This window comes from Hyperoodon ampullatus, assembly GCF_949752795.1.
Source record: "Hyperoodon ampullatus genome assembly, chromosome: X".
Lineage (NCBI taxonomy): Eukaryota > Metazoa > Chordata > Mammalia > Artiodactyla > Ziphiidae > Hyperoodon > Hyperoodon ampullatus.
In genome coordinates this window covers 127241282-127260051 of record NC_136913.1, presented here as the reverse complement: position 1 = coordinate 127260051, position 18770 = coordinate 127241282, and the positions used below count along the sequence as shown (strand labels likewise).

At 37.2% G+C, this 18770-nt stretch overlaps 1 protein-coding gene across 9 annotated transcripts in view; it reads right to left on the bottom strand.

Moving 5' to 3' along the window:
• Window positions 1-1348: 1348 nt before the first annotated feature.
• Window positions 1349-18770, bottom strand: part of FMR1 (fragile X messenger ribonucleoprotein 1) — a gene marked incomplete at both ends in the record, with an annotated part of 34813 nt that continues 17391 nt past the window's right edge. Inside the window, 10 exons of one of the 9 annotated variants that reach the window (XM_079727578.1) lie at window positions 1349-1510; window positions 3569-3651; window positions 4143-4325; window positions 5864-6059; window positions 8585-8671; window positions 11618-11680; window positions 12187-12321; window positions 13022-13131; window positions 16504-16582; window positions 16680-16850. In XM_079727578.1, the coding sequence (XP_079583704.1) occupies window positions 1349-1510; window positions 3569-3651; window positions 4143-4325; window positions 5864-6059; window positions 8585-8671; window positions 11618-11680; window positions 12187-12321; window positions 13022-13131; window positions 16504-16582; window positions 16680-16850 (1269 nt within the window). The remainder of the gene's footprint in view (window positions 1511-3568; window positions 3652-4142; window positions 4326-5863; window positions 6060-8584; window positions 8672-11617; window positions 11681-12186; window positions 12322-13021; window positions 13132-16503; window positions 16583-16679; window positions 16851-18770) is intronic. The other 8 variants (XM_079727580.1, XM_079727583.1, XM_079727584.1 and 5 more) reach the window with 8 other exon arrangements.

Sequence of the window (18770 nt, the reverse complement as noted above, 5' to 3'; positions counted from 1 at the left end):
TTGGACCTAATATTTCAAAGTTTACAAAACATTTAACCTGCTTCCATTGTTTCTTAGACAAAGTATCTGTATTTCATAGGATTATTATGCACACATGGAAATGACCTTCCTATCTCCCCCAAATAAGCTTGAAATTAAAATATGAAAAACTTCACAAAACTTGGGGAGGACAAAATAAAAACAGCTCTAATTTAAAACTGGTCATCAGGCCAAAGAGCAGGCATATCCTACTAACTTTTGACCAGGAAGATATGCTCCTAGCTGAAAATGTTTAGCCTCTCTCAAATGAAAAGACAGTTATTTCTCCTCCTGTCTATATAGAAAAATTACACATCCCTCTCAATAACACTATTTGTCAAACTTCAGTGCAACAAAACAAAAACAAAAACAAGTCCTATTCTTTATACTGCCTAACCTGATGTTTATGTAAGAAAAAAAAATATGGAAAGCATGCATTCTTCTATAAAGTACTAATGTTTGACAGGGTTTGCTACATCTTTTAACATTTAGTGTTTCCAACTTATCTTCCCTGAACTCTGCATCCAAATATAATATTCCTACCTGCCAAGATATAAAAAAGGCACAGATCATACAACTTTTTTTTTGCTAATGAAAATGACAAACGTCACATCACACACATCTCAAGGTCCACTAAAATACTGGAAAAGTGGACCAAAACATAAACTGACACAGGACATGAAATGTCATTGGCCTTCCGTATGAGACTGAAAACAGAAGTGTAATATGATTACCATAAATGCTATTTATTCAGAAAAACTGAAATGTACCAGTGAGTTATCACCCAATGCAGGGTAACGGTCCAAATTAAGAAAGAATACCACTGCTTGGTATTTAAAAAATAAACCAAACGAAAATCCTGTCCTGAAGTGCTAAGTATACTTAATTACTTAAAAGTAATGTTTCAAGGGCTTCCCTGGTGGCGCAGTGGTTGAGAGTCCACCTGCCGATGCAGGGGACACGGGTTCGTGCCCCGGTCCGGGAAGATCCCACATGCCTCGGAGCAGCTGGGCCCGTGAGCCATGGCCGCTGAGCCTGTGCGTCCGGAGCCTGTGCTCCGCAACGGGAGAGGACACAACAGCGAGAGGCCCGCGTACCGCAAAAAAAAAAAAAAAAAAGTTTCAAAATTTTAAGATCTCTTTCTTTGTGCAAATCTGAAAACTGTTGCTTATGGCCAATATGACAAAAAATAAAATTCTTAACAGAATTGGTGTTCATTTCATGCCCTGTGCCACCTTGCCTACTATTTGTCTTTGGCCTAACAAAGTTTCTAATATGGAATAAGAATTACGGAAATGGTATATGGAATATAACTCCAGAATTATGCCGTTTAGGGTACTCCATTCACAAGTGGTTGCTGACCATCCACGCTGTCTGGCTTTTCCTTCTTCTGGTTACGATCTTTACCCGTACGCAGCCGGTTACCTTCACTGGAGGTATTCTGTAATGTTTTAGTGTGGACACTCCTTTCATTATTGCAGTCAACTCTGATCTAAAACAAGTTACAGTTGTTATATACACAGACCATATCCTACTGTAATCTGTAATTGGCCTGACAAGAAATTTAAGCCCGAAGGGTAAATTCCACATCTTAAAAGGGGGATATGGGGGTGAGAATAGAAGTGCAAGAAATTATGGTCAGGTAGGATCTTTATTTGGTTTCTGATTTAAAAACACTCTTCTTTAACTGGAACACACTGGTCATCTCTGTGTCCAAAGTTAGATAAAAGCTCACAATCCTACCGTGTCTTCTTCTAAGTAGAACAAAACAGTGAGAAACAAATAGTTAAAATGAATTACTATTACTGATTGCAAAATATACATGTCTATAATACTAGAGTTCAAAAAAATGGGTTATTCTTCAAAGACTCTGAAACCCAGGAGAGACACAAATTACTGTCTTCCTATTCTGATGTTACCAGAGTAACAACTTAACTAACTCACTTCTTAACTAGCCTTTAGTTGACATCTTTATGTCTATCACGAGTATAATTAAGTTTCCTTACACTGAGGGCTCCCACTGTCTTACAATAAAAAAAATACAAGCGTTGGTTTCTAGTAGCTTCAGTAAGGCTACTTACTTGCCTTCAGTAAGGCAAGTCAGATGATCATACAACTTGAACTCTGAAGAATAAGAATGGTACAGGGAAATTTGAAGACACTAATGTGTGGAAGAACTGGAATCCCAGGAAGAGTGTAGAGATGAATACAATTAAAAAAATAATATTCTGAGATTTATGTAATATTTTACGTGCCAACACTGAACACTTAAACACTGCTAACAGACTTCTAGATGCTGTACAAAAGGAAGATAATATTGACAAATGGGCCTAAAACAATTACAAATATTGATCTGCTTCAAGTACAAATGTGACATATAATCCCAAAATGGTTTGCTGTAATTTCAAAGTGCGTTTAAGTGTTGGTCCTGGGTGACTGTTTTAACTGTTGGGTTGTGAAAAGCGGAATTATAAAACTGGTACATAAACGCCTTACATCTCTGTAAGGCACATGTGTGTGCATTATTTCATCGATCTCTATCTACGTCTAAGGTCTTTTCTATGGTGGTCCTTAAGAACCAGCCAACAGTTAACACCTACTTACAACCGATATGAATTCTAAGAAATAATCCATCATGGAGTTTCTGCTCTTAAAAATCATCTCTCACTAATCTTGGGTATTGGTCCCAAACCAATCCATAGCCATGAAGGAACCCTAACTACTTGGATTAAGTCTTCAGAATTAAAGAAGCAGCAGAAGAGAACATGGGTTCTGGGAATCAGATACCAGTATTCAAATATCACTCTACCGTACGCCATCTATGTGATTCAATCTTTCTAAACATCAGTTTACCCACCTATAAAACAGAAAAATAAAACTTTTTACACTTCAGGGGGCTGCTGAAAGATTAAGTAAGATAAAACACACACAAAGCACTCAGCAAAGGTGTCTGTCTGGACACGCTCAGGGGTAATTTTAAAATTACTTAACAATGGGTTTGGCACAGGTGATTACCACTTGAGATGGGGTTCTCAGAATGGAGGCTGGCTGTAAATAAGCAGCTGACTGATTCAGCATGTCCCAGCTGAGTGTCATCAGCCCTGTGTATCAAGATTATTACCCTTGAGCCAGACACCTTTTTCCCCTTACTTTCCACTCAAAGAGGACACTCTATCCATGCAACTCAGGGGAGGAGGGACCCACAGGGCTGACCCAAGTCTCTCTTGGTACATTCCTGGATGTTTCTTTTCTTGGGCAGTTGGCGGGGTGGGGTGGGGTAGGGGGTTGGACCACCAATGTGGTACTGAAGTCACACTGTGGCTGCAACGTCTTCAGAAATACTGAGACTGCATATTCTCTAGAGAAATCTTCTTTGTATACTTGTCACAAAGGACTAAGGCTCCCCACAAATGTAATGTTGAAAGGAAAATATTTCAATATACCAAATTCACAACCTTTGAACATGCTTAAAAATCAAGTAAAATAAACTCATACATCTCAAACTACTGTAACTCAAACAATTTAGATGAAAAGAGGCACACAGGTTTACCTGGAGGGATCCATCTGCTGTTCTTCCTTTAGCCTCTCTTGGATTACGTGGACGATTATCTGTTCGGGAGTGATCATCATTTCCTATAGGGGCGTTTTTAAAAGGTTCGATGGTCACTGATTCTGACATGCTTATTGGAAGTTCTTTGTTCCCACATCCTCAATTTATTTAGATCCACCACAGAATCTAACATAGAATCAACAACCTAGTGATTCCAGTTACATACTGGCTAATAATCTAGCATGCTACCAAGGAACAGAAAATATTTCTAAGGCATCACAATTCTGCATCAACTGTTACAGGTCAACCTGAGCTAATGATCAGATTGTGATGTTTAGAATACCCAAACAGGTGAAACTAGTTATCAGTGTTTATTCATATATTTATTCTATGTGAACCAGAGGAAAGGCTGTCTAATATTGCCAATTGCATGAGCCTTTCCCACAGTGACCAGTACAAAACCAGAGAAATGGGGGTCTTGGTAATACATCATTGAATCAGCAAGGTTCTTCATAGAACTTCAGACAGCTGTTACAATTGACCTTCATTTCTTAACAAATGAAAACCTCTGTACCTTTGAAGCCACCTCCGCGTCCTCTTCCTCCCTGTCCTCTTCCTCCACCTCCACGCCGTCGCCCGTCTCCTCTGCGCAGGAAGTTCTCCCTCTCTTCCTCTGTTGGAGCTAATGACCAATCACTGAGTTCATCTCTGTGGTCAGATTCTGTTTCAGAAGCATTTGATGCTTCAGAATTAGTTCCTATCGAGAGTTAAAAGTTATATACCGTTGTCCGACTTAAAAAAAAAAGTTAACAGAAGCTTCCAGAGACGTTTCAGGGGTAATCCATTACTCTTCCCAATTTATAAGCCCACCAAAGAGTATTATCACCTTCCATTTTGTAAAACAAATTATCTTAAATTCAAAATGAAGGTTTCCACAATATTTGAGGTAATTTTTGTTTTAAACATTTTTGGTTCTCATTAAAAAAATAAAAGACTTTTTATTAGCCATCTAAGTTCAAACCTGAGTATGCCACATCATTAAACAGCTGTGCTCCTTTAAACATCTGTGCTCTCTGGAGGAAAAGTTGCCTACAACAGTTAAATGCAATACCTTGATCAACAAAACCTCTATAAAGAGGGTTCCTTTTGACAAGCTTTGGCCCAGGGACAGAGGGGAATGCATACATTTTGGTCACCTCAGAGAGGGTGGCAAAGGTGGCCACCATGGCTACTATCTCAGGGAAGGGTCTCTTGTGTGATCAGGGATTGGACCTAGCTGAATGGGGATATGCTTGCCTGATGCTTGGTCCACAACCTTCCCTCCCACTCCCACTGGAATAATTGATCATTATAAAGGATTTATTGTAATAAACTTGTTATGCCTGAGGGGCTGGGTTAATGACATAAGGAATGGGAGTGGGGAAAAGAGCTCCACGGTGACGGGGGACTTCAACAGCATAAGGAACAGACTGCTGGGAGAGGGATTAGGGGTTAGGTTCAAGGTTGGCCTTAGGAGTAGGTGTCTCTCTCCCCCACTCCAGAATATCAGCTCTACTACCTCTCTCTCTTCCTCTGTTGGAGCTAATGACCAATTATAGCTTCACCATTATAGCTTCATTCCTGTGGATCTTGAAGGCTTTTCCATCTTAAAGAGTTCCTTTTTGAAATGCAAATATTTGTGAGATGGATTATACCTTATACCATCATTAGCAAGTTACATAGTAGATACACAGTTGAGCAAGAAAGACAGTAGGCACTGGCAGTGGGACAGCGTTCAATGAAAGGTACTGGGAGAGAAGAAAGAAGCACTGAAAGAAGAGCTGAGAAGGCAAAGAGAAACTTCGCCTACTTCTTGACTGTGCCTAGGGCTGACTTTGGCCATGCTACTCAAAATCACCTTACGAGCCACAGGATGCAGACCCCTGATTTACACAGTCCATCCAGCAAGTATGACCAGCACATGCCTGACAAAAAATGAGCCACAGTACACAAATGAAAAAAGTTTTGGCTATACAGTAATAAAATCAGGAAAGGCCTTAGGAAAGTCATCAACATACAAGGGCTTAAGCAGATTTATCCCCAGTCAGAACGTGGACAGAACTTGCACCTGCCCTGTGAACTCTATGTGTTATTATCAGGTTTTTACTCTGTCTCTTGCAACACAAGTTGACCCACTGTGAATTGGAAACCATGTAGTGAGAAACTGTTATAATGGGGTTCTAATGAGTATTAGAGATTAGCAGCTATTAAGTCTAGGAACAGATAAAGTTACTGAGTAAAATGCTTAGTTTGTACCTGAAGTATATCCAGGACCGCGTCTGCCGTGCCCCCTATTTCTGTAAGGTCTACTACCTCGACCCATTCCTTGACCATCATCAGTCACATAGCCTTTTTCCTTATCTGTACGATTTGGTGGTGGTCTAGAACTAGCTCCAATCTGTCGCAATTGCTCATCAATTTGTAATCTCTCCAAACGCAACTGGTCTACTTCCTATTTAAAATATACAAGATAACAGTAAAAATAGTTTGACATTTTACTTAAAAATACCTTTCTCCTTTTCATCAGATAAAAAGTATACTGGAAATATTTCAATTTCAGTTCTAAATTTATAGTAAACACTGTTACACAGAATTATCAGGAAATTGAATGGTCTCCTTAAAAATAAAATTACTATAGATAACATATTATTGATGTCCAGAATTAGAGATATAACAAAAATACTGAGCATTAAAATTATACTGATAGAATTTAAAGTTATTTAATTTGGCACTATTATCCGATAGATCTGCTAAGGCACAAATATGCTAGTTTTGGGACCTCTTGATAATAGGATATTGAATAAAACAACTCTATTACGTATGAATACAGATAAATGACATTTAAGGTTTAACCAGCTAACCTTAAAAATCACACATTGTAAATAATCTTAATTGAAATAGATTTTCCAGTTAATATCTTAATTAACAAAACATTGAGTCTGGGCCATCTTCTGCTTTCAAAGAACATATACTATGGCGGGTCTTTGGACGTGACTATACAATTAAGAAACAATTATCTTCGATGAACTGAAAATGTTTATATTCCTTATATAGGGGAACTATTTAATAATTGACAAAAACAAGTTGGATATCTTATATCATGCCTTGAAAACCTCTTAAAGACTACAACTCTGCTAGAACAAGTATGACGAACAGTATAGTCAGTTGATCAAAATATACACCTGGGGTCCACTAACAGACCCTCACACACAATGCTTCCAATATGTTGGGTTCTGTCAAATCCAGATGAAGTCTCAATTCTAACCCTTCTTCTTCCAATCTACCCATAAGCATCTATTTACTAGCTATAGGGAACTGGATCCACAACTAGAGTAGCACTGGGTGTCTCAGTCACGCAGAGGCCATCATAGGGATTGTCCACATGAACAGTCACTGGGGAAGCCTCTGTAAAGCTAGGTTCCTAAAATCTTAGTTATGGCAGCCTCAGGAAAAGGGCAGGTAAGAATCTAGATGAGCTTCATCTGTGCTCTGAACCAGAATTGGTTTTACAGAGGACTTGAACAAAGAAGAGACTGCAGCTGAGTGAGTGGCTTACTCCAAAAGTACAGTTAGAGCTCATGGAATGGGTGTATCTTGCAAAACAGAATGGTAGTCCAGGTTATCCCACTGGGGCAAAGCAGTCACCTTTTGGTGAGAGATGCCAGGCCCACTCGAGGGAAGATCTGGTGATGGAAAGAATGGCAACAACAGGACAGCTGCTGATAACCAAAAAAGATACTCAATTGTGAAGAATAAATCAAAAGATCTAAGGAAGAACATTAGTCAAAAGAACAAGGGACTGATACAATGCAACCCTAACTCTCCAGGTCTTCAAAATTATTTAAGCTAAGAATATGAAGAAAAACACATACCACAGATTACACATAAAACACACTTTAAAACAAAAGTGAATAAGCAAATCAATGGGGTATCCTATCCATGCAAACCTTGCTGGATGAAACCTCCCCACTTGCAATTATTAACTGACCACCATAAGAATGATAAGAAGTGCCTAGCTATTGTATTTTTCTTCCTTGTTTACATATAACTATAAATTATTTAATTTTATTTCTTTAAGAAATCAGCAAAAAACTTCTTATTAAGACAGCATCATAAATAAAATAGAGACTTGGATTACTTTAAAAATACTATTTAGTACCAGTTACAATATATTTTTGATACATATGGATACAAAGAAGAAATTATAAAAGTGACATGGGTGAAATTCTATTTTATCGAATTACAGAACATTTGGCCAAAAGAAATTTTAAAAAGCACCTAGTCTAGGGAGGTGATTTGCCTATAGACACAGAGCTAGTTCATGGCAGAAGAGAGACCACAAGCAAATCACTGGATTGCCAATCCAGTGCTCTTTCTGCTACGCCTTGCAGCCTCCTGGTTCCTGCTTTCCAGTTTGTAAGCTAGAGGAGGCATAACCGTATAAATACTAACTAAAATGTGCATTTATAAGAAGACACAAATTGTTTCTATTTTGTAATAACAGAGTATAGAGAAAATTACGAAGGGTAAACATTTAAACAGAGGACTTCATGAAACTCTGGGATTTCCTTGATAAATGACATAAAAGGGACAACAAAGGCAAGTGTTACAGACACGAAATTTGTCCTGGAAAAAACTCACAAGGGCTAGAAAGGATCAATGGGATGAAATGTATTTTTGACAGGATTGTCTAAAGTGAGTATAAGGGTTTAACAGCAGAATAATGGGAAATAGGGGAGTTTCTTTCTTGAGAACTGGGATACTGGTCCTTAAATTTATAATGATGGAAAACTGACTTGTGTTTTCAGAAGGAATATAATAAGCTAAACGAAATGAAAATTTTTTTCTATTATCTTTTACAGGTCTTTCATTATCATGTACAGGCTAGAATGAAACTTAATTGCTTTAAGATTTACTATGGAGTTTTTATATTTTAGTGCAAAAAGGTTTCGACGTTAAAGTTCTTCCTGTTCTCACCTTTAAATAGTTCAGGTGATAATCCAGAAGAACAGTGGCATTAGCGATGCTGTCTTTTGTTCCCACAAAAACAAATGGTACCATACCCTGAAAAAGAAATGGCAACAATAATCCTATAAAATTAATGATGAATTAATCTGAAAAATGCAAATAATGACTAAATCCCTAGCACAGGGTCTGACAGTAGGTACATGAAAGTTTGTTGAAAATATAAACCAATACCTAAAAACAAAAGTAGTTGGTATATTTTACACATATTTTACACTGTGTATAAGGACAGATCAGTATAGCAACCCTTAAATGCATCAGGTTACTATGATATAAACACTACTATTAAATGTTGGCAAACTCATAAATTATGTAACTCAAAATTATATAAGCTTTAACATGAGAAGCGTAAACAAAACGAATACTTTAAAATACTCTAATTCATTTACTACAGATTTTATCTAGATCAAATTCTTTAAAAAATAATTCAAAATTAGGTATCAGGGTACAAAAGTAGACACTAAATCAACTTTGCTAGCCGAGTCAACAGAGTACAAATAAAACACAAACAAGGAGGATAAGAAATTAAAATGCAGTTAGTAATTATTCTGTGAGGGAAAAAAAACTAGGCACATCCATGAGCATAAAATTTAGCATTTCAATATACTTCCATAATGCGCTCTGAACATAGTAAAGGACTGAATCATCAGGAAAGTTTGATCTCCCTATGGTACTACTTTAATATAAGGACAGATTTTAAAAAAGGAGTAGACTAAAAATGTATACTTCTAGCCCATCAGTACAAGTGAGAAAAAAACTATTTCTTGTCACTATTATAGGGAAGCCTAGGCCAGTTGTGCAAACTAATAGCTGGCAATTATGACATTCAAAGTTGAGAATAATTCAATATTCTGCTACTGATGAAATTCACAATGGTTACTGATATTCACAAGTGACTAAAGAAAAGCACACAGTAGCTTTGATGCAGATACATCAGAATTCTCTAGGTGAAGTTTCTAGGTGTGAGAAACCAAGAAGCTTACAAGTATCACTCTTGTTTTTTTTAAAGTTGGTGGTTCTATAGCATATTCTGTATTGAGTTGAGCATTATTATTATTATTATTATTTTATTATCTTTTTTAGATGCTGGGGGTAGGAGTTTATTAATTAATTAATTTATTTTTGCTGTGTTGGGTCTTCGTTTCTGTGCAAGGGCTATCTCTAGTTGTGGCAAGCGGGGGCCACTCTTCATCACGATGCACGGGCCTCTCACTATCACCGCCTCTCGTTGCGGAGCACAGGCTCCAGACGCGCAGGCTCAGTAGTTGTGGCTCACGGGCCTAGTTGCTCCGCGGCATGTGGGATCCTCCCAGACCAGGGCTCGAACCCATGTCCCCTGCATCAGCAGGCAGATTCTCAACCACCGCGCCACCAGGGAAGCCCAGTATCACTCTTTTAAAAAGCATTCAGGGCTTCCCTGGTGGCGCGGTGGTTGAGAGTCCGCCTGCCGATGCGGGGGATGCGGGTTCGTGCCCTGGTCCGGGAGGGTCCCACATGCCACGGAGCGGCTGGGCCCGTGAGCCACAACTACTGAGCCTGCGCGTCTGGAGCCTGTGCTCCGCGACGGGAGAGGCTGCGGCAGTGAGAGGCCCACGTACCGCATTAAAAAAAAAAACCCAAAAAACAAAAATAAGAGCATTCATTTGATAGGTGTGGGTACCGCTGGGCTGCTTTTGTTTGCTTGCACTCAGTACACAGAGTCTTACATGCATGTGGGGTTGGAATAGGTTTTTTCTTTTCCTTCCACATTGAACATGGCTGTTGATAGGGTATAAAACTAAACAATTAGGAAATACTGCTTGCAGACTGACATCCATCTGGTAAGCAAGGCACTGCTTCCTAGTAACAACAACCACCTAAAGAATCAGGTGCCATTGAAAACCCATGGGCTTCATATGGATTTTTGTTTGATTGAATAATATATGAACTATGGAAACAATCAGGCCTATGACTCAGATCTCTTTTTCTCAAAAACATTTCTGATGGCTGAGTTTTTTCCCCAACTTTGTTACAAAGCAGTTAACCATATTATTTTCCGAAATGCCCTATGATGAAAGGCTACGCTCTTCCCCCCTGGATCACATATGACCAAAATAAGCTTGAAAACCCTATGTCACAGATTTAGTTGATCAACTGTGGAGCAAATAATGAAAAAAAATTCTCTTTCAACATTTCCAAACTGTTGATGTACCCAAGTGCCACTCTAATTTAAGCACATTACTAGTGGACCAGAATGGTTAAATTACGACAAAGAAAGGCAAGAGCAGACACCAGGAAAAAGTGATTTCCTGTTCTGGGATGAGAACTGGCCTGCCCAGCAGAGAGGAATACCCAATCCACTTGCGGTTATATTTCTCTTTACAAAATGGCATTTTTGCTTTTAATCTCTTGTGAGTCATAATATTCTCCCTGTAAACAGTTCTCACAGGCCAGGTTGAGGGTGGGTGTCTGCCCTCAAGGAACTAACAATGTGACTAGATAACTAGTAAATATGTATGTAGTAAGTGCTACGATAGGGGCGAACACATTGGAGCATGAAAGGGGGAAAGGCTCTTGAGCCCGTCAGGGGGAGGGGACCTATGGAACGTATACAAGGAAAGCTGCACAAGGAGTAAGGTCAAAGCAAGGTGGCAGGTTGGAGGAAAAAGAGTGCTCCAGGCAGAGGAAACATGTGCATATGTCTAGAAGCAACAGAGAGCAGAGTAGTGTTTCAAGAACTCTAGGTACTTCAGGTATGGCTCAAGCCTCTCTCAAGTACAAGGAAGAGGAGTGGTAAGAGATGATATTGGTCAGGGGACTGTGAAAGAAAGGCCTTATAAGCAACAGGAAGGAATATGAGCTTTTTCCCAGGGCAATGGGTCCACGAACCCACAGACACTCCTCCACATCCCCCAACTCTGACGATCATTTGTAGTCTTTCTTAACCAGGGGAATAAACATTAAAATATAAAATTAAAATGTATTTTTCAAGGAATGTTTTCCTACCTGCCAAGCCTTGAGTTCAGGTTTCTGGGATTCCCCTGCTACAATTGATGAAACCACTAACACCTAAAGCAGTATAAGGAATGCAAGTGATGTCATTAACTATAACAAACGATACACAGAAGCCTGAACGCAGGACTTTCACTGTAGGACTTCTAAATCCATTTCTAAACAATTAGGTTAGTTCAAATATTGAAAGTCAGTTTTAAAAATATGGTTTTAAGTAGTAACTTATGCATCTAACAGAGGGTACATTTTGAGCTACTACAACCTGTAAAATTTCAAGAGCCACAGCATGAAAAAATAAAAGTCCACCCTCAAAAGAAAAATGTGACCACTGAATGCAACCCTGTATTTTATGTTTACAGCATAAGATTTGTCACTGTGAATAAACTGAAAAGTAGTTATCACTTTGGTTTGTAATATCTCATAAGCTGGCAATCAGATTTGAAACAAATATAGCATGAGTAGCCTTATGAGCCTAACCACAGAAAATACCCAAAACACCAACTGTAACATTTGGGTTGAAGAAATTACTTTCAGTATAATTCAAAGTGACAATTATTTCTTACCCTCTGGACTTTTGTGCTGTTAGGCTGAGAAAAATGAGTGCTGTTTTCCTTTACATCTATATGCTTTTTTTCTTCTGAAGGAGTAGGTCCAACCCTTGAGTTACTGGAAGGTAGGGAATTTGGTGGCATAATTTCCTTGGTGAAAAACACAAAACACACAAGAGAAAAAAAAGGACCAATTTTTAAGACTTTTTTTAGCTCCATTATTGTATCATATTTTTAAGAACAGAAACTATTATAAACAGTCTTGGTAAACAAACTTAAAGAATGCAAACATTATGCAGTAAAAACGCACAAAGATTTAACTTCATCTAAAAGAACCTAGACAAAAGACTATGAAATATATGAAAATTATGGCAATTCGAAAGGATTTTATTTCAAACAGTACCACTGTACAGAAGAGCACGCTCTTACCCCCCCACCCCAAATACTTTAAAAAATGTAAAGCACACAAAATAAGCAGACACACAAAGTAAAAACGCCAAAGGATGAAAGCCAGAAAACCTAACTAGTGGCCCAATTTTGTCTCTGTCAGGAACATTAAATAACATGTGAAGAGTGCTTCAGACTTTTTTTTTTTTTTACATTTGTGATTACTCACTTTGAAGATCAAGAAATAAGGCTTAAAGGGGTTAAAGTGACTAATCCGCAATCACAGCATTAGAGAATAAACAGAGGCCGTTATCTACAACTGCAATTAACTGGCATGCCTGATAGAATTTTTACATTCACATTATGTGCATATTGGAGGCCTCTAAGTTACTATGTCAAATAAGACAATAAAAGACTTTTACTTTTATTAGAGAAACCAGAAACATACGCACTAGAAACATACCTCTTCTTGTGGAACATTTTTCTCATTTTCAGCTTCAATTCTCACCCTCACAACTCCTGACTTGTCCACAATCTCCTGAATCAGTTTTCCATTTTTTCCTATTACTTTGCCTAAGGTAAGAAATGAATAATTCATGTTTGGTTTTAAAAACACATACCTCAAAACAGTAAGCACACCCCACCATAAACTATCACATTTTATATATACGTATAAAATTTCATATAATTTCAATTCTTTCTTCCTCTGTATCTGTCTACCTATCTCAAAACCAAAACAGAGACTCTTTTCAAAAAGACAGAGTCAAACTGGCTTTCCATTTTATGAGGTCATCATTGTTCAAACTCCTTTGGTCAGGAGTTAGAGTTGATTAATACTTGTGAACTGATAATACCTGTGAACTGATACGGGTAATTTTGAATTTTTAAGGCAGTTCAAAGATAGGCTCTTATCTGGCATAAAAGGGCATATTTTAAATGTTCAGGTATAGTGGCGTGTATCATTCTTTCTGCAAAGTTCTATAAAAGGAATTAAGGAAAAGGACAGATAATAGAAAACACATTCGCTTCTTTCTTTGACAATTTCAATTCTATCTGTACCTGATTTAAATCTGCTTCTTTCCCCATGGCAAATATTTTTAGAATTTTATATGGCATATTTATAAAAGGTACTCTAAGTTTAAAAGTGGCTTAAGCAGCTATACGTACATCTAAAAGTACACATTCTTCAGGCCAGTGTGTTAGTGGATTACTACTCTTGTGCATTACTCACAAATTATATTAGTATGTTAGAAGGTAAAGGGATTAGTCAGGGTAAAAGATTAAGAAATCACACTTTTAACTTAAAACCACAATGAAAAAGCTTAAAACCAGCTCAAGATTAAGCTTTATCAGTATCATCTGTTAAAACTCCAAAGACTTCAAGTACCAGTAATGAATGGGCACTCGATTCTCTCTCATTTTATAAAATTTAATCATATACTTAACTGGGAAATGACTGCTTTCACAGCCATCATCATGCATTAGTGTAAAGCAAGACATTACAAATATTAAGAACTGATTCTAGAAATCTATGTGTGAATTACATCTGATTCCAAGGGCTCTCCCAAGGTTCTTAAAGCACCCAGCACTGGCCACGCCCATCATGTGCTTGCCCCACCATTTCACCTGAGGTAGGGATGGGGAAAAAACTGGAATCGAAAATTTGCTGAGCCAGTCCTAAATAAGAATGCAGGAAAAGCCCTGTCAAAGCATGACCTTGTGGTTCTTCTAATCAGCATAGCCTTGGCACTCTTGCTGTGTGTGCCAGCCTCACTCACCCCCATAACCTCTTTTGACTGGTCAGTGGTCAGGGAAAAGAACTGACACCACTAAATCAGGACTCTGGATTTGGGTCTTTCTGTCAATTATTTCAGCTCTCCTTCCCTTCAAATGAAAAGGGGTGGAGGGAGGAGAGAGTCTTCCCAAGGTTTTTTTCTTTATGTCTATAACACTTATTAGACCAATTCACTGTCAAAGTGGGTGAAGAACAAGCAAATTTTTAGAAAAGAAAGATAAATCAGTGTACGTACCAAAGAGAGTTTGTGGGAAATAAGAGAGATCATAAGTCATATTGTGGGACTTGAAAACTCATACAATACTGATTAGACATCTCCCTATAGATCTGCCTTGCCAAATTTTATACAAAAACGCTTTCTGAAAACTCCTAACATTCCCAGTGCTGGAGGAGACAGCCTCTAAAACAGAACTGTCCTATTTTACTAGGTAGGAACAAAATGAAAATCAGGCTTTCTGGTGAAAGGTCACTGCTGGGATCCTCTTCTGTTCAGGTAAAACCACAGGTAGAATCTACTTTTAATAGCAAATAATCAAATTCTACATTACATAGTTATTTCCAATTCCCAACCGACAGGTTACTATAATTCTGCTCTACCGAACTGGAATTGTTTTGAATAGGGGAAGGGAAGAGAACTAACATTTAAAGAGTCCCCTACTATATCCAGAGCTTATGTAATTATACCTTTATCTATAACTATCTATCTATATCTTCCTATTTAATTATCACAATCCTATACGGTAGACACTATGATCACATTTGTTTTAGAGGTGAGGAAAGTAGACTCAAGGAGGCCAAGTCAGTTGCCCAAGCCCAAATAGCGACCAAAAAGTGAAGTAGAGCTGAAATCTGGATCCAACACCTACACCCAACACCGTTCCCTATCATCAAGCCATCTCCAAAATGAACTTTCGTGACTCTGACACATAAGTTTTTATTCAGTAATTTTTGAAAAAACTGTCTAATGGTTATATTTTCTAAGAATTTCTAAATTTAAAATAACTTTTCTAACTATAAAATGTATGCAATTGCTTGACAAACTGTAAATAAAAGGAAAATAAATATCATTCACAACCCCACTTATCCTGAGGTAACCAGGATGGTGCTAATCACACATTTCCCATACACACAACTGGTGTGCAAGTTACCTCAATAACATTACATAGTCATGCTCTTCAGTTGTCTGTAGTATATAGTTGAGAAAATAATTCTGCATTATTTCACTAGTATTTTATACTTCATCTTCACACTAATTGTCTTTGGGAGAAAAATACTATTCCAAGTGTTTTTTAATGGCATAGGAAGATGTTTATAATTCTATGCTGACAAAAAGAGCAGGCTAAGTAGAACTGAAAGTATGTGAAAAAAATGCATAGGAAGTCCTTATCTTCTCCTTTAAACATTCCAAAGGGCATGCATTACTTTTTATAATCAGTCAAGATATCAAGTTAAAAAATTTTTTTAAATGTATAGGCAGTGTGTCCCAATTTTATTTATAAATTTAAAACATACGTAGTATTTTTGATAAAACTGCACTTTGTTGATATGTTCTACTAAAGATAACTGCACCTTTTAAGAGCGCTGGTGAAGAGTTCCTATGTATTTGCTGGTACTCATGATTGGTGATGATCATGAAATAACTCAAGTCAAAATGAAGAATTACAGTTGATGTTGCAGAAAGCCCTAGAGACATTCGGAATTACTTCTAGCTTTGGAACTTATTAGATTTAAGTAACCTATATTCAGATCTTCAACTCTGAGATAATGAAGAGTGCTATCATTTTATAGCCCCATTAGAGAGATCAAATACCAGTCTACTCCAAATTATAAAAAGCCCCCAAATGTCATAAATTTTGAAAAAAACATATTTAAGATATCAATACATATAGTGAAGAGGCTGTGCAAAATTTATCCTTCCAGCAACCAGTAGGTTTGAACTAGCAAAGCAGTATCTTTTGCACACCTTCTGAAAATGTAATCTTTGAGTGCATTTACCAAATATTTTTTGTACACTGTAGCAACAGACTATTTCAAAGACTAAGCTTCAGCTAAATGACTCCCCGAGTGAAAATGGAATTCTATTGGTATAAATAAACTGTTTACCTAACTTTTGTTTTTGTAGTGTGTGTCAAAAGCAATTGCCGACTCACCTACTAAGTTCCTTGGAACTTGTATGACATCTTCAGCAAATTCCAGAAAGCTTCGAGCCTTTTTCACTGCATCCTGATCCTAATAAAAATGGGGAAAAGATTTAAATCACCAAAAGATGAGCCAGCTGAAATACTATTTTTTATTTTAGAAAAACACTATTTAGTAAAATATTTACCTCCCCATAAATATGAAATGTGCAGGTATCTTCATCTAGATCAATAGCAGTGACCCCAGGTACCTTTCTAGCTTGCTGAATATTAGCACCATGAGTACCAATAGCTAGACCCATCAGATCTTCTCGTACGATAAACTGTTCGTGAAACCTTGAGGCAAGTTGCCTTGAACTCTGAAGAGAAACACACATCTGATTAGTATGCTTTATCGACTATTAAGACAACTGTATTTAGGTCAGCCATGTACATTATCTTGCCCCTGTATATCAGGGACCTATAAATCAGTTTCACTCGGAAACTAACAGGTTTAAGAAAATATTTCGCACAGCGTAAGTACTTTTTAGGTCACTAAAGGTCTATGCCATTTGATATATTTTTGTTAACAGGAAAGGGCTTGTTGATACTTTTCCCAGGTAACTTTTGCAAACCTATTTGCAAGGCTGCCTTAGTTAACCAGTGACATCAATGTAATACTTAAGAAGCAGATCAAATGTTCCCAAATAAAAACCAGCTCACTGGGTCTGACAGACTCAATATTAATTAAGTAAAAAAAAAATTTAAATACCATCTTTACAGAAAATTGTATTCATTTCATTTTTTAAATTCATTTTCATTGGAGTATGGTTGCTTTATAATGTTGTATTTCACTTCCTTTTATTAAAGGATATTGGTGTGTGTGTGTGTGTGTGTGCATACATTTTTTCTTCTAGAAACAGTGCCATTTACATAACTTATTACTAGATACTGTGGGCCTAGATAGTCCTCTGATGAAGTGATGACATTAAAAGGACACCCTCCCACCCCCACCCCCAACCTGAGTAAAGGAATCATAAAAATTTTGGTATAGTAATTAAATTGAATGATCACAGAGTATCAAAGATTTACAGCTTATCTTACGTATGTGCCTGCAACCTAAAATGAGATCAGAGTCTGTAAGACCTTGTGATCTGGATCCACAAGTAAGATGAATTCTTTCAAATATTCAGTGATGACTGAACTAGGTTATACTGACACCTCAAACTTGTGGATAATCACTCTCTTTAGATAGTATTATCAAAATTTAATGTTTAGTTCTAGCATGCCATTAATGAAAACCAAACATATTAGTGGCTCATGTTGAAAAATGGAAATTTCATATCTGAATATGTGGATCTCTTTAATATTAGTAGTGAGAAAAGATAGGCATGCACGCTAGTTTCTCATTATTCAACATACCTGATAATTTGAATGAATGAGTGTAACTACTATAAACAATTTTAAAAGTATAAAATCCTTTTTTGTAGATTAGAGCAACAAAATGTATCAAATATTCCTAGGACTTTTCAAGAGGTCATGTTTTTTGAGTCCTGGTTCATTCACCTGGTTCATTCTTTTCAATTGATAATTCACTGATAAATGATAAGCCAAAGGAATGATAACAGACCATTTAAGAAGAATTAGATGTTTAAGAAGAGGTAAATGAGTATATTTCCACAATACTCACAATGAAAGTAAGGAGGCTGTTCTGGCCTAAAAGCTATGAGAGAATCACTAAAGAAACCACAAACTTGTGAACACAGGGACATCAAGAAAGAATGAGAGTAAAACCCAATTAAATAGACCTCCATATGGCGGTAAGGAAAACAAAGTAGCAAAAGGAGATATGAATGTCTCCTCTCCTGCTAAGAGTTCAGCGATCACATATTAAGTTGGAAGGTGGCACGTTTCACAGGGTTTTACAAGAATACAGCCTTTAGTAGTAGTCACCTTTTCTCTTAAAATGCAGTTTGGAACTCCTTTTTTTCTTTACTATTTCAACTGCATGGTGTTTTCCCTCTAACGAAATGAATAATGATGAGGAACTCTGGAATCTGACAATAATATACTTCAGTTGGCACATTAAACTAAAATCCATTTAGTTTCTATGGTAATGGATGGAAGTACTAAATAGTTATCAATGAAAATAAATGTATGGTGATGGAAATTATTGGAGGATTAATAAAAGTAGATAAAATGCACCTTAAGAGACGAAATAGTAAGTTAGGGAAATAGCCTCTGGCAGGAATCTGAAGACAGGAGTTTTAAAGAGTGACAACCAATTAGAATGAAGAAGT